General features: G+C 33.9%; 2 protein-coding genes across 7 annotated transcripts in view; one reads left to right on the forward strand and one right to left on the reverse strand.

Annotated features, from left to right (window-relative positions):
* Positions 1 to 284: 284 nt before the first annotated feature.
* LOC107878468 (transcription elongation factor B polypeptide 3) lies at positions 285 to 4,921 on the forward strand. 6 transcript variants are annotated; one of them, XM_047415457.1, is made up of 8 exons: positions 285 to 567; positions 1,860 to 2,078; positions 2,160 to 2,297; positions 2,444 to 2,522; positions 2,883 to 2,951; positions 3,105 to 3,180; positions 4,267 to 4,323; positions 4,412 to 4,921. In XM_047415457.1, exons 2-8 carry the CDS (start codon positions 1,917 to 1,919, stop codon positions 4,491 to 4,493), a joined length of 663 nt encoding a protein of 220 aa, XP_047271413.1. In that variant the 5' UTR covers positions 285 to 567; positions 1,860 to 1,916; the 3' UTR covers positions 4,494 to 4,921. The 6 variants fall into 6 exon arrangements, with proteins under 6 accessions (XP_047271413.1, XP_047271415.1, XP_047271414.1 ...); XM_047415459.1 differs by having other exon boundaries at positions 375 to 578; positions 1,702 to 2,078; XM_047415458.1 differs by having other exon boundaries at positions 375 to 578; positions 1,743 to 2,078.
* Positions 4,922 to 8,604: 3,683 nt separating this feature from the next.
* The window catches only part of LOC107878469 (citrate synthase 2, peroxisomal), a gene marked incomplete in the record, with an annotated part of 17,780 nt that continues 13,521 nt past the window's right edge, over positions 8,605 to 12,863 (reverse strand). Inside the window, 10 exon segments of the mRNA XM_047415462.1 lie at positions 8,605 to 9,069; positions 9,148 to 9,271; positions 9,336 to 9,433; positions 10,096 to 10,216; positions 10,318 to 10,391; positions 10,527 to 10,602; positions 10,672 to 10,791; positions 10,994 to 11,103; positions 11,254 to 11,316; positions 12,418 to 12,522. Coding sequence (XP_047271418.1) covers positions 8,938 to 9,069; positions 9,148 to 9,271; positions 9,336 to 9,433; positions 10,096 to 10,216; positions 10,318 to 10,391; positions 10,527 to 10,602; positions 10,672 to 10,791; positions 10,994 to 11,103; positions 11,254 to 11,316; positions 12,418 to 12,522 — 1,023 coding nt within the window.

The raw sequence follows: 12,863 nt of genomic DNA on the forward strand, positions 1-12,863 counted from the left end.
AAAGGAAATGATGTAGAAATTGTAACACATGCTACAGAGATAAAAGCGAGTAATATAGAAATTTTAACACATGCTATTTATGGAAGGATGTCAAAGTTAAACATCTATTTTTAATAACATACACAAAAATGAACAGAGATAAGAGTGAGTGATGTAGAATTTTACACATATGCTATTTATGGAAGGATGTCAAAGTTATGCCGCTTGTGTCATTAAACTCCATTATACATGTAAAAAAAAAAAAAAAAAAATCTTCCCCAATAGAGTACTTTCTAAATCGGGCCCTTATTCTCTAGTCCAAATTCGAAGGCCCATTATTTACCTGACGCCGACAGCGAGTACAGCCACGCGCTCCAACGCTTAATACTATTTCTGATAGATGCAACAAATCTCTATTCGGCATCTTCCTCTTCCTTCCATCAATCAAACTTTATTTATTTTTTCTTTGTTTTCTATGAATCCTTCGATAAGTAGCAATTCCTAAATCGTATCAGAACTCAACTTTAGATTTCAGATTTTCCGGTTATCGGATTCTGGCAGACGAATTCCAGCTCCGATCAGACGCCGGTAAGGTTCCGGTGAGGCTCAATTGTCCTTTTTTTCTATTTTCAGTGATAATTATGATCATCATATTCATCATTATGGTTCAATTCCCTTTTTTTTGCTATTTCCGGTGATAATTCCGATCATCCGGTCGATATATATATTAATACACACGAAGTTTAATGATTATTCCTTGTGGAATTCAATGGATTTTATACGTTAATTGTAATTTTTCGTTGATTTGTAATTGTTTCGCCGATTTCTGTGTGCTTAATCGATGCATAAAAGCATCTGTTTATGTATAAGTTTATGAAACTACTAGTATTTTCTTAAAGCAGTCATTTGAATTTTGGATTTGTATGATCTAAGAAATATACATAAGCATCTATTGGAAACTTTGGATAAAGGAGAATGTGAAAAATTGAGAAATTCAACTGGATCTGTGCAAACTGGAAAGAGTATTTTTGGGAATTCAACAGGAAGTTGTTGTTTATCTGGTTTAGTATTGCATCTACTAACGGCTTGTTTGGATGGTTGTTATCTATTGTATTGTACTGTGTTGTTACTTCAAATATAATGTTTGTTTTGATTGTTACTTAAATTTTAAGGTAACTGCAAAAGCCTTCATTTTTTGTAACGGCTATACTGTTAGTTTAAATACAATGTCGTTTTGATTGTTATTTGAATTCTATATTGTTAGTTTAAATACAATATAGTTTTGATTGCTATTTGAATTTTAAGGTAACGACAAAATGTCTTCATTTTTTGTAATGGCTATATTGTTAGTTTAAATACAATGTCATTTTGATTGCTATTTGAATTTTAAGGTAACGACAAAAATCTTCATTTTTTGTAACAGCTATATTGTTAGTTTAAATACAATGTTGTTTTGATTGCTATTTGAATTTTAAGGTAACGACAAAAAGTCTTCATTTTGTATAACAGTTGTGTTTTTAGTTTAAATACAATATTTATTTTGATTGCTATTTAAATTTTAAGGTAACAACAAAAAGTCTTCATTTTGTCTCTTTTTGTTATTTAATAATCTTATTTTATTTTTACCCTACCTTTTATAGTAGCTCTACCCTGTATGCTACTTTTCTTGTAAGCTTATCTTTCAAATTGTTGACGTGTGACATTAATTAAGGGCGTAAACAGATACAATCAATCTGAACGTTGTATTCATTAAAACAATATAGTACGATACAATAAAGCGCGCGAAGTAATACAAGACGTAACAACTATCCAAGCAGAGTGTAAATGCTTCTAAATTTGGATTTCTGGCTTTTCCTTCTTCTGCTGATTCAACTATGAAGGTATGAGCTGATCAGAATAGATTGGAACACGTGACATGACATAAAGGACGTATAACAATGAGGCGTATGGTTCCTTCTCTGGTAGATTTATGTGTTCAGACAGCTGTAGATAATGTTAGATACCTTGGAGATGTTGGTGAAACAGACATTGATCTATTAGGGCGCATTTTGCCTCATTGTTCTCTTGAACAATTGAAACATGTGGAGAAATCGACAGAAGTAAGAAACTCCATGATTAAGTTATCCTCTTGCAGTGTGACGTATCCAAGTCCATTTTTAATGTTCAAATTCTTCTTTCAGGGAAGAGACCTCAGTCAAGTGACTGATAGACTTTGGAAGAGGTTTTACCAGATTGAGTTTGGTGATAAGAGCCTCAATCAGGTGGTCGAAAGAATGAAGCAAAAGAAAGTAACATTTAAATGGAAAAAGTTGTATGAGGTGATTTATCAAATCATATTTTGGGCTCGTTCTGTAAATTTTACTCCTTTATTATGATTTACATTTATTATTGGATTGCATCTTTCTCTTATTGGGGTTACCAAATCGTTCGACATCTACAATAGGGTATATCAATTTATGTGCAGGCAAAGTCGAAGGAAGTGGAGGAAACTCAGCAAAGGTCATTCCAAAGAATCAAGGAGTTGTACCAAAATGAAAATGCCAGTATGTGCTTTACTTCTGTTTCTTTGTTCTTTAATTTGGATTAGTCGAGGCAATAATAAGCTGTCATAGATTAAGATGCTGATCTAGACTAATTTCGCTGTTGCGAAATATTCCAGTTACCTCTAAAAGAACTATGTTTCTACTGTTAAGAGTCTATTGCAGAATTCAGTATCAGCTAGGGAGTTCCAAACTAATCCTGCTGAGAAATTTGAGTTTGGTCTTTTATGGTGACAGGTTTTGTAGTAGTAATCATGTTCGACTTTATCTAGTTCTTGAAATCTGTTTAGTTTATTTTTTCTTTTAAGGAGATATCTTGTAAGTTATCGAATTATCATGATTGGATCTTTGTTATCTGTGTAGAACGGCAAAGCCGACAAGTTCAAGTCTGCACAAAGGTTCCGCCTTCTAGCAATAAAAGAAACTTTTACGGTATGATTCAGGTTTTCTTTAGGTACCTTTTCCATTATCAAACTAAATATGTTAAGCTAATTTAGATTTTAGAATGTGTGGTATCTTGTCATAAGGGATACCTTACAGTGCTAAGGTTACTTCTCTATTTGTTCCTGTGTGGTAAACTTGTAGGTAGTGGATATTGTAGCAATATTGGCAACACAAAGAGTCCCTTGATGAAGAAGGCTAAAATGGAGTTTGTCAACAGGTAAGTTTGGCCTCTGTTAGAACAATTACATGGCTCCGACATTATTATATTCATGCAAATGCTCTCTTCCCCACTCCATGTTGGATGGTCTTTCTCAGTGTTTGCATTTGTGCTCTTAAACCTGTGTCTACCTTCATTGGCTTACATCGAAAGTAGATTCCTGGTATATGCAGTTTGACTGGAAAATTGTGTCAAAAAAATGGAGAACTAGGGTTAATCAAAGTTGTATGGCTCAAAATAAAAATAGAAACTTAAACAAATGTAATTCATATGAAAAAGACCAATTAATTCATTACAAAGAAGAAAATGATTCTGAACTCTATTCATTATCAATCCAAAAAGATAATTTTAAAAAATGTTATAGGTATGATCTTTTATCATATAAATCGATTAATTATGAAAATAAAAGTTACTCATTTATTTCTAGATTACCCTTTCAAGTAAATAAGAACTTCAAAATTTCTTATAATTTCAACACGCCCAAACACAACCCTTTTGATATGCCCGACAATCTTCATATCAATAATTATCTAAGCGCCAATTCTTGTTCTAGTAAATAAATCAACTGCTGTTTGTGTATTTTCTTCTGTGATTTGGCAATTTTCTTTGCTTTGAAAAAGCCTCTATATTCAAGTAATATCAATAATTATCTAAGCGCCAATTCTTGTTCTAGTAAAGAAATCAACTGCTGTTTGTGTATTTTCTTCTGTGATTTGGCAATTTTCTTTGCTTTGAAAAAGCCTCTATATTCAAGTAGATCACTTGCTTTGAATATTGATATTTTGTTGACCTTCACTATAAAAGTCTCTCTCCTATTCTTTAAGAAAAAGAAGACAAACTTACGGAGCTAACTTAAGCTTGGTTGATAGTCGTTTTGGTTCATATTTTTCCTGCAACCCGACTTTGCATAACTTCTTTTTTTGAGCCGAGGGTCTATCAGAAACAACTTCTCTATCCCAGAAAGGTAGGGGTAAGGTACATCTTACACTCCCCGCCCTCCCCAAACCCCACTTGTGGTATTACACTAGGTATTTTTTGTTGTTGTATACAAGTAGATCACTCTCTCTCTTTTGCTTTGTCTTACAGTCGAGAAGTGAAGAATTTAGCTGCTATGAAGAATAAGTCTGTGCAAAGAAGTCGTAGGTAAAGACATACTTGTAGTTGTTTATACTTTACCATAATCCATTTTATTCTTCTCTAATCTTCGTTTTGTTTTTCCAATTATTCCCAGCCAAGTTCCTTCAATAAGGAAGCCAAGTGGTGGTTTTTCCTCCATGACTTCGTCCTCAAGATCCAAATATACAAGCCGGTAAGAGAGATTCCAGACTGGCATTTTATGTATCAAAGTTGCCTGTTGCAAGAAAATGTTTTGAGTGCTGTTTTTTCTGCAACATCAAAGCGCCAATTCTGTAACTTACATAAAACGTTTGGCGTGCTTGGTATATCATATTTTACATTATTCCAAGTCCATGATTCTGCGAATAGTGCTCGTGGATTTGTTGGAAAATGGGAGACTGTCAGTCCAATGGCAGCAGCAGACTATAATCCTTCTCTTCAAAGACCGATCCTTCTGTTTATCTAGTTTTGAAATTCAACCTGATTTCAGATAGAAGTGACTCTTCCATAGAAACAGGTTATACTTGTGTAATAGAACTCACATTGTGTGTTTCTCAGCTCGATCTTCTAAGAGCTTGTACCGCTAAAAGGTGGTTGGCAGTGGCAGATCCAGACATTACACTAACGGGGTGCATTTCGTAGGATTTGAACTTGAAATCTTAAAGGTAAACTTTGAACCTCCAAAACCACTAAGCCACCATCGAGCCTTCGTGTTGAGGAAATTCAAAATCTATATATTTACATTTTTAAAAAGAAAGAAATACCTTATAATGTAATTTTGTAATTTTTTGCCAAAAGGAATTCAGATGAACACTCTGGCTCCCTCCTAGATTCGTCCATCGCATTATCTACAATGTTAGTTAAAACCGTACACTTTTAATAGAGCAAAACTTCAGTTAGTGTAAAAATTGCATACTTTTAATAGAATGACCACAATACTCTAAGATGAACTACTTTAAATAATATCTTAATATTAACATAATTGTATATACACTAAAATTCATAATCCAACTAGGACAAACTTCAAAGAAAATCACTAATTCATATTACTATTATCTTAGAAGTGAACATACACTAAATAAATCCTGTAGCATATGTAGCAACTTGCCAACATTCCGATACTATAACAGTACTTGTCATCGACAATTTGATTTCCAAAAATTGTAAACAACAACATTATAATTTATGCCCAACATTGCAATTTGCAGCTAAACTATAACCAAAGTAGAAGAAAAATTGATTTTTCATTAATTTCTCAAAACATATAACTCCGGAATAGATTGTATACAAGCCAAATTTGCATCATATCGAGTATAGTTTATGATGTTAAAAATTAATCACTGATGTCTTAAATAAACTCGCTCAAATAATAAAATAATAAGAACACCACTTATAAGACCAACTCTAAATTAAGCAACACCAATTGTACACTTAACAAGATTAGAAACATACCATTAATTAGAAATGACCGTCATCAAATATAAATAGCCCCAACAATTATACACCATCATAAAGAAATGACCACTATCTTCTAACCAAATCAATTGCTTAGAACATCATGTTAGAGAATTAAAAAGAGATTAAAGAAAATTAGTACTTTGACAACAAAAGAAAGTAAAACAAAGAAAAAGCAAAAAAGATGAGGGTACCTAAGACCGAATTGAAGCTCTACGTCAATATTATCTTTATTAAAATCTTAAATTTCGTTAAAAAGAAAAATGAATAAATTACATATGATTACTTATTAAAGAAAGTAAACAAATTCATCTAATGAAGATTGACCGACCATCTTGTCTACATACTCAATTCACGAGTGGTTTAAAAGCGAATATAATCAAGCATTGCTTTACGCTCAAGAAATTTTAATATAAATTTTATGATTTTCACTTAAAACAATATTGAAGATGTAAAACTATATACTCTTTAACATTATATTTTAGAACTTCGAATTAAATAATTATAATTTTCATATTAATAAATAAAATTTTTAAAACAACATCCAAAATAGCATATTTGCAAATAAATGACAAACATCCTATTAACTAGAATAACTAATCTTCTTCTATAAATAATAATATTAAAGACTTTGTCTTTTAACAATACATGATTACTAAAGATTATGAAAGATGTTCTACTAGTTATATTCTTGTTATTGCTCCAACTTATATTTCCCAAAAATTGAATCCCACCCTAATAGTTCTGAGTAAATTAAATAAATGCATTAAGATACAAATGATTCTTATTCGACAATAAAAAATACACTTTTTCACACTTTCATATACTAAGGGATTTCATTTGGTAAAGAAAATGTTTCATATTAATAAATTGTGATACATAATTATGGGTTTCGATGCTCATGTATATATATTTAAGGTCTTTTATGTATATATATTTAAGGCCTGTTATGTGTATACATTTAAAGCCTTATATGTCTATATATTTAAGACCTCTTATGTCTACGTATTTAAGAGCTCTTATTAAATTTTAATTATAAACTACTAATTCTATCAAAACGTCTTTATGTCTAACACAGGCAAAACATAATACATGTTTTGCATACCATGTTAATAATTCCAAAAAGGCTTATCATCTAATCATTTAATCATTTCAAAGTCCGATTACATTTATGATTTCATTTAAAATTTATTTTATGATTTTATTGTATACCAACTCTTTAAACAACGAAGGTAAAATATTTATAATAATTTTTAGTTTTTCATTGATGGTATCAACACTAAGATTTGAAATACACAATTTAACAAACTCCGCCTATGTGACAGTGTGGATTTGCTGACATTATCGATTTCAAACGTAAATGATGTTGGAGAATTGTGATAGACTCGCAACAACATAAAGTTATTTATGATGTATGATAGTGACATAGTTAAACTTGAATTGATTTATATGAATTAAGACTTGTTATTGCGTTATTTATGATGTATGATAGTGACATAGTTAAACTTGAATTGATTTATATGAATTAAGACTTGTTATTGCGACTGATGCAAATATAAAGGATTGGGTGATGACTAGTTCCACGTTCCAAGAGGTTCCATCATCTCATATTAGTGCCCACAATTTTTATGTGAAGCTTAAAAAGTTGGATTAAATTAAAATTCATCTAATATTATTTTAGTGTGTGTAAGAATAGTTTTATGAATGATAAAAACAAGATCATCTTCTCAATGGGAGGAACATGAATTAACAACAATTTTAATTTGTATTTCATCCAGACAGTAGCAAAGCTTCTCAAAGTTTTAAGTATGAGATCGATGATTTACTTTGATCATTGACAAAACAGTAGGAAACTTCACCCATGATTTGTAAAAAATTACAGGAGTCCAGGCACAAGACAGTAATCTCCCACGCCTGCTTCCTGGTGTTGGTCCTAAAGGGACATCCACTTATGCCTTTCAAGACATCACCATGTGAACATAAGTTTCTGTTCTCTGTGTACCTCTATTGTCAAACTAATTTCCGCAAAGATGGATCCCGCAGTTGACGTTCTTGAGCTCATACAACGATCTCAAATCAATATTTTATTTATACTAAATAAATAAATAATTGAGTTCATTAAAATATTAATTAATTTCTGTAAATACGATATGCGCTAGATTGGCATCGAACTTCTACCCACAATTTAATACAACCGCAAAGTAAGCGATTAGATTCTTTACAACTTGGCGTAGGCTTCCCCCGACTCGCATAAATCTTGTACTCGTTTTGATATCAATCTGCTAGGGGATGTCTAAGCCGCAACCCGCAAGTACCTCCTTTTTTTTTTCTTTTCTTTTCTTTTCTATGTAAGGATGTTTGGTATGAAGGACAACATTCATTTTCTCATGTTCATTTGTTCTGCTTAACATTTTTGGAAAAAAAAAAAAAACTCCTTTAAATAAAATGCATCTTTCTAAATAAAAGTAAGAAAAACAAGTAACATTGTTTCATACCTCTCTAGTAACCATTCATCCCACCACCAAATGCCCTCCACCTCACCCACCCCACCCACTCCTACCTCTACCCCATCTCATTATTATATTTTTTGTATATATATACAAATAATTTTAGAATAATATTTTTTATGGTATCAAACACAAAAAAATATCTCTTAGAAGATATTTTCCATGCAAAACATTTCCGTCCGTGGACACGCCCTTAAGGGTAAGCCTTCTCGTGGCCTCTTTGAGTAGAAAGCAGAACTAAAACTACGCTAATTCAGCGTGTTTGCTACGACAAGATGGCGATTGATCAATCAAAAATCCTAATGTATAATGTTCTCAAACTAGTATGAACAAAATTTATTCAGAATTCTCATTAAATTTTCGAAGGATCTCTAATTTATTTTCTCAAACTAGTATGAACATAATTTATTCAGAATCTCTACACTCCTTTTGAAACTAACATTAAGGAAAATAATTTATTCCAAGTCTCTCAGAATTTTTGAATGATCTCTAAACTTCTTGGGAAAGCTACCTACTTATTGAGCTAGTCAGCCCTCAAACCCATTAGCACATTACTACATATTAAGTTAAAAGACTAAAAAAGGGTCGTTCTCCATCATGGTGAAAACCTAAACAGGAGCTTGATGTTTTTATTTTTCTACAAAATTCTGACAATGTAAAGTATGATGTATGAACTAGTCTAGTCCCCTGAACCAGCTAACCTTCGCCTAGTGGCATTGGAGACTGATACCTGACCGAACTTATCCGTCTCGGTTGAAAGTGATCGATCTTTGAGGGGCATGTAATGACGCAACCATACACCAGCATACACCTGAAGAGGGAGAATGAATTAATATCATCTAAACAGAATAACCTGGAACAATTACGAAGGCAAAAGAGATTATGTTACCTGTGCTGGTCTCATTATCTTGGTATCAGGATCGTCCAGGGACTCGCGCCAATGTGATAAGTAGCCAGCCATGCGAGGGATTGCAAATAAAACGGGAAAGAACTCCGTGGGAAATCCTATTGCCCTGTTACACAACAATGTATTAGAGTCTAGATTATTCCGACTTAGTTATGTAAAAGAATGCTTACCTGTAGATTAAACCAGAGTAGAAATCGACATTCGGGTACAACTTCCTTTCTACAAAGTATTTATCTGAGAGTGCAGCTTTTTCCAGAGCAATAGCAACCTGAAGACAACATGAGAGAACTTGCAAACTGCATCAAGTGCTTTCTGCTTGAGAGAATATAGAACCTATTGATTTGTACTGCATACTACATGTTCTACTGAGAATGGTCCGAAGACTTGAGTTCTTTTGTTTCCCCCCCTAAAAAAAAAAAAGAAAGCCAGCCCGATGCACTAAAGCTTCCGCTATGCGCGGGGTCCGGGGAAGGACCGAACAACAAGGGTTCATTGTACGCAACCTTACCCTACATTTCTGCAAGAGGCTGTTTGCACGGCTTGAACCCATGACCTCCAAGTTAAATGCCAACAACTTCATCAGTCACTCCAAGGTTTCCCTTCGAAGCTTTTGTTTTGAAGGACCAAAAGATCAAGCAAGTGAAGCATAGCTTGAAGAACTAATCTCACTACAGTTTCAAGATAATGCGAGGTACATAAAACTAAATTTTGAGGATCTACAAGCATGGAAAGTGGGGCAATTTCATTTAAAAGAAATAAGGAGATGCCTCAAACATAGTACAGGATAAATACTTCTGGAATTATAATGTTCAGCGACATTAAGCATATATACTACATATTATTCAACTGCTTAAAAATGATTAGATGCGAAGAAATAGTGGATTGAACTTTTGAAAGCATGATATCCACACAGAGACGAGTAAAGCTCACCTCAATTAAAGGATCCCGTCCAACAATCGAAAATACTTCTTCTGCTAGTTTCTTAATCACTTTTGCTCTGGGATCATAATTTTTGTAGACACGGTGCCCAAAACCAGACATCTTGCGCTTCCTAGAGGGGAATTTGAAAAGGAAAAGTGAAAAGCAGTAGAAATGGTTAAATATGAATAGACAATTTTCTTTATGTTAAAAATGATTTAACAGAAAATGTACCTGTTTTTCACGCCCTCAATGAACTCTGGAATATTGTCAATACTTCCAATCTCGCTGAGCATCTTCAGCACGGCCTATAAACCATTCAATAACAGCATGATCAGCTATAATGTTACTAACAACAATTGTTTGGTGAGGAGGAGAGTGCACTCACTATATTTGAAAGCTAATGTAGAAAGATTTCATCATTTAGTACATCAAATTTGTACCTCATTTGCGCCGCCATGAAGGGGACCATACAAAGCACCAACCGCTCCAGCTATAGCTGTGTACACATCAACACCGCTGCACAAACATTGGGGTATCAGTAGGATAAAACATATAGGCTTTTTGATACTGCAAGAAAATGCCTACCTTGATGCAAGATGACGAGCAGCTGCTGTTGAGCAATTCATTTCATGCTCCGCATGTAATATGAAGAGAATGTCCACTACACGAGCAAGTCGAGGATTGGGTTTGTAAGACCTATTACCTCTGTATATGTTCATGGAACAAATTGTTAATGCAGCTAGATCTTACATCAATAAACAAGAATGCCATGGAACACTACGGTCATACTGTTTCACTGGGTCAGAGAAAAACAACAATTGCTTTTATCCAATTTAGGCATCATTTAGTATATTTTTCCAGCTGGAACTTGATATCAGAGCGAGAAAAGTCAAGTAATATAACTTACAATGAATCTAGCATGTACAAGAAGTTTTCTGCATAAGGAAGGTTGTTGGATGGAAGAACAGGCGGTCTTCCAGCCATCCTCAAGTACGCAGCTGCAGCAATTACAGGTGCCTGCCAAAATTCAGTTAATAGGATAGATTAGTGCAACAATATAAACAACAGCCAAAACACACACATTACGATGACCCGGAGTTCATGATTCAACTATTCAGCAGTTTTAGCAATCAAGACAAACTTAAGGAAAAAGCAAATAGAATTAACCTTTCCAAGGATGCGAACTATTTGCTTATCCCTCACTTGTTTCGAATCGTATATATCTTGACCCTGCATTAACATAAACACACATGTAGAGTCATAAAATAGAAGATTGTAATTCCAATGGTTGATGTCTAGCCATCAGTGGTCTCCAAACCAAAAAAAAGTGTGCAAACCGGATTTATCTAGAGATTACTTAAAGGTAAGTCCAACTCATGCAGAAAAATTAGAGCAAGTTCTGAACCAGAGTGAATCTGTTCTCCATCACCCTTAGTTGAGTGATGAACAAGTATTTGTAGCACCAATTCAATATGTCCTCCAATAGTTGAGAATCATAGCCTCTTAATGACAAATTCAGGATTTCAACACCAAATCCCCTCCACCCTTTGTCCAATAAAGATGGATCCTAAAAATGCCAGCAGGAGCAATTTAAGCTATAGATAAATATTGGACAGGAAAAACAGACAATGTTTCCGGTCTCTTACTTATGAAGAAGCTAAGTGGTCAGCCAAAAGAAGAGGAAGGACAAAAAGGATCACTAAAGAGTTCAACTTTGTCAAACGGAAACGTTTACTCTCTTTACCAAACTACTTCAGCATTATAACTGCCAGATCTATACCGTCATTACAAAAGGACTGTCAGGAGGGGCCAAGGAGGAGTAACTTAAACTATCACATGGAATTTGAATATGAACATTCGTTTATGGGATATGGCTTCATATTCTTTTATCTAAACATTCAACAGAAAAGTTATCCTAACAAATCAAAATGAGGTAAAGGAACATCCAATGCAACGAACATATTTAAAGCAAAAACAGATTTTGCTCAAAGCAAATATATTGCCTGCAGATTCGCGTACATGCAGTATGTCCCAGTGAAATACAGTATCACGATAATAAAGGGGAGAAGGACGGCACAAAATCTGGGAACTTCGAAAATTTTGCTTATCCTAAGAGCTAGATTGGCATCAGGATGAAATATAAAAAGAGCACTCACAGCACTAACAAGAACACCCACTGCAAGGAATACATGTAAAGCGAAAAAAGATTTTGCTCAAGCAAATATATTGCACCCTGACTCACATATATGCAGAATGTGTCAGTGTAATACAGCACCACAGCAGAGAGGGAAAGGAGGGTACAAAAGTTGAGAACTTCAGAATTTTACTTACACTAAGAGCTGGATTGGCATCAGGATGAAAGACAGAAAGAGTGCTCATGGCACTAACAAGAACACCCATCGGGTGAGCATCATGAGGCATTGACTGTATGATATCCTGCAACACACGATTCACGCTATTATCTCAGCTACTCTACCCTCAAAACCATTCACATCGAAATAATCATGCAATCACTAGGAATTACATGCAATGTGGTCTTAATCACCTGATCTGAACATCAGAAAGAAATATATCTCACAAGCGTAATATAATCTGATGAAGTGTGATCTTATGACAATTTGGTGGAACTAAGTTTTTCCTCCGCTAACACTCTGGGTTTTCCTTTTATACAGGGGAAGGCACTACATGCTAACATTGCAGGTTCATGTATAGCCAAATAAGCAAGCTCTATAGAGCTAAAGATCAGACGCAAAAGTCTGAAAACCTATTTTAGCCAC

This window comes from Capsicum annuum, chromosome 7 (assembly GCF_002878395.1).
Source record: "Capsicum annuum cultivar UCD-10X-F1 chromosome 7, UCD10Xv1.1, whole genome shotgun sequence".
NCBI classification, from domain to species: Eukaryota; Viridiplantae; Streptophyta; class Magnoliopsida; order Solanales; family Solanaceae; genus Capsicum; species Capsicum annuum.

Coding starts and splice junctions, on each gene's coding strand:
- LOC107878468 (XM_047415457.1), top strand. CDS start 1,917: ATGAGGCGTATGGTTCCTTCTCTGGTAGATTTATGTGTTCAGACAGCT. Junction 2,079..2,159: donor ATGTGGAGAAATCGACAGAA/GTAAGAAACTCC, acceptor TTCTTCTTTCAG/GGAAGAGACCTCAGTCAAGT. Junction 4,324..4,411: donor TCTGTGCAAAGAAGTCGTAG/GTAAAGACATAC, acceptor AATTATTCCCAG/CCAAGTTCCTTCAATAAGGA.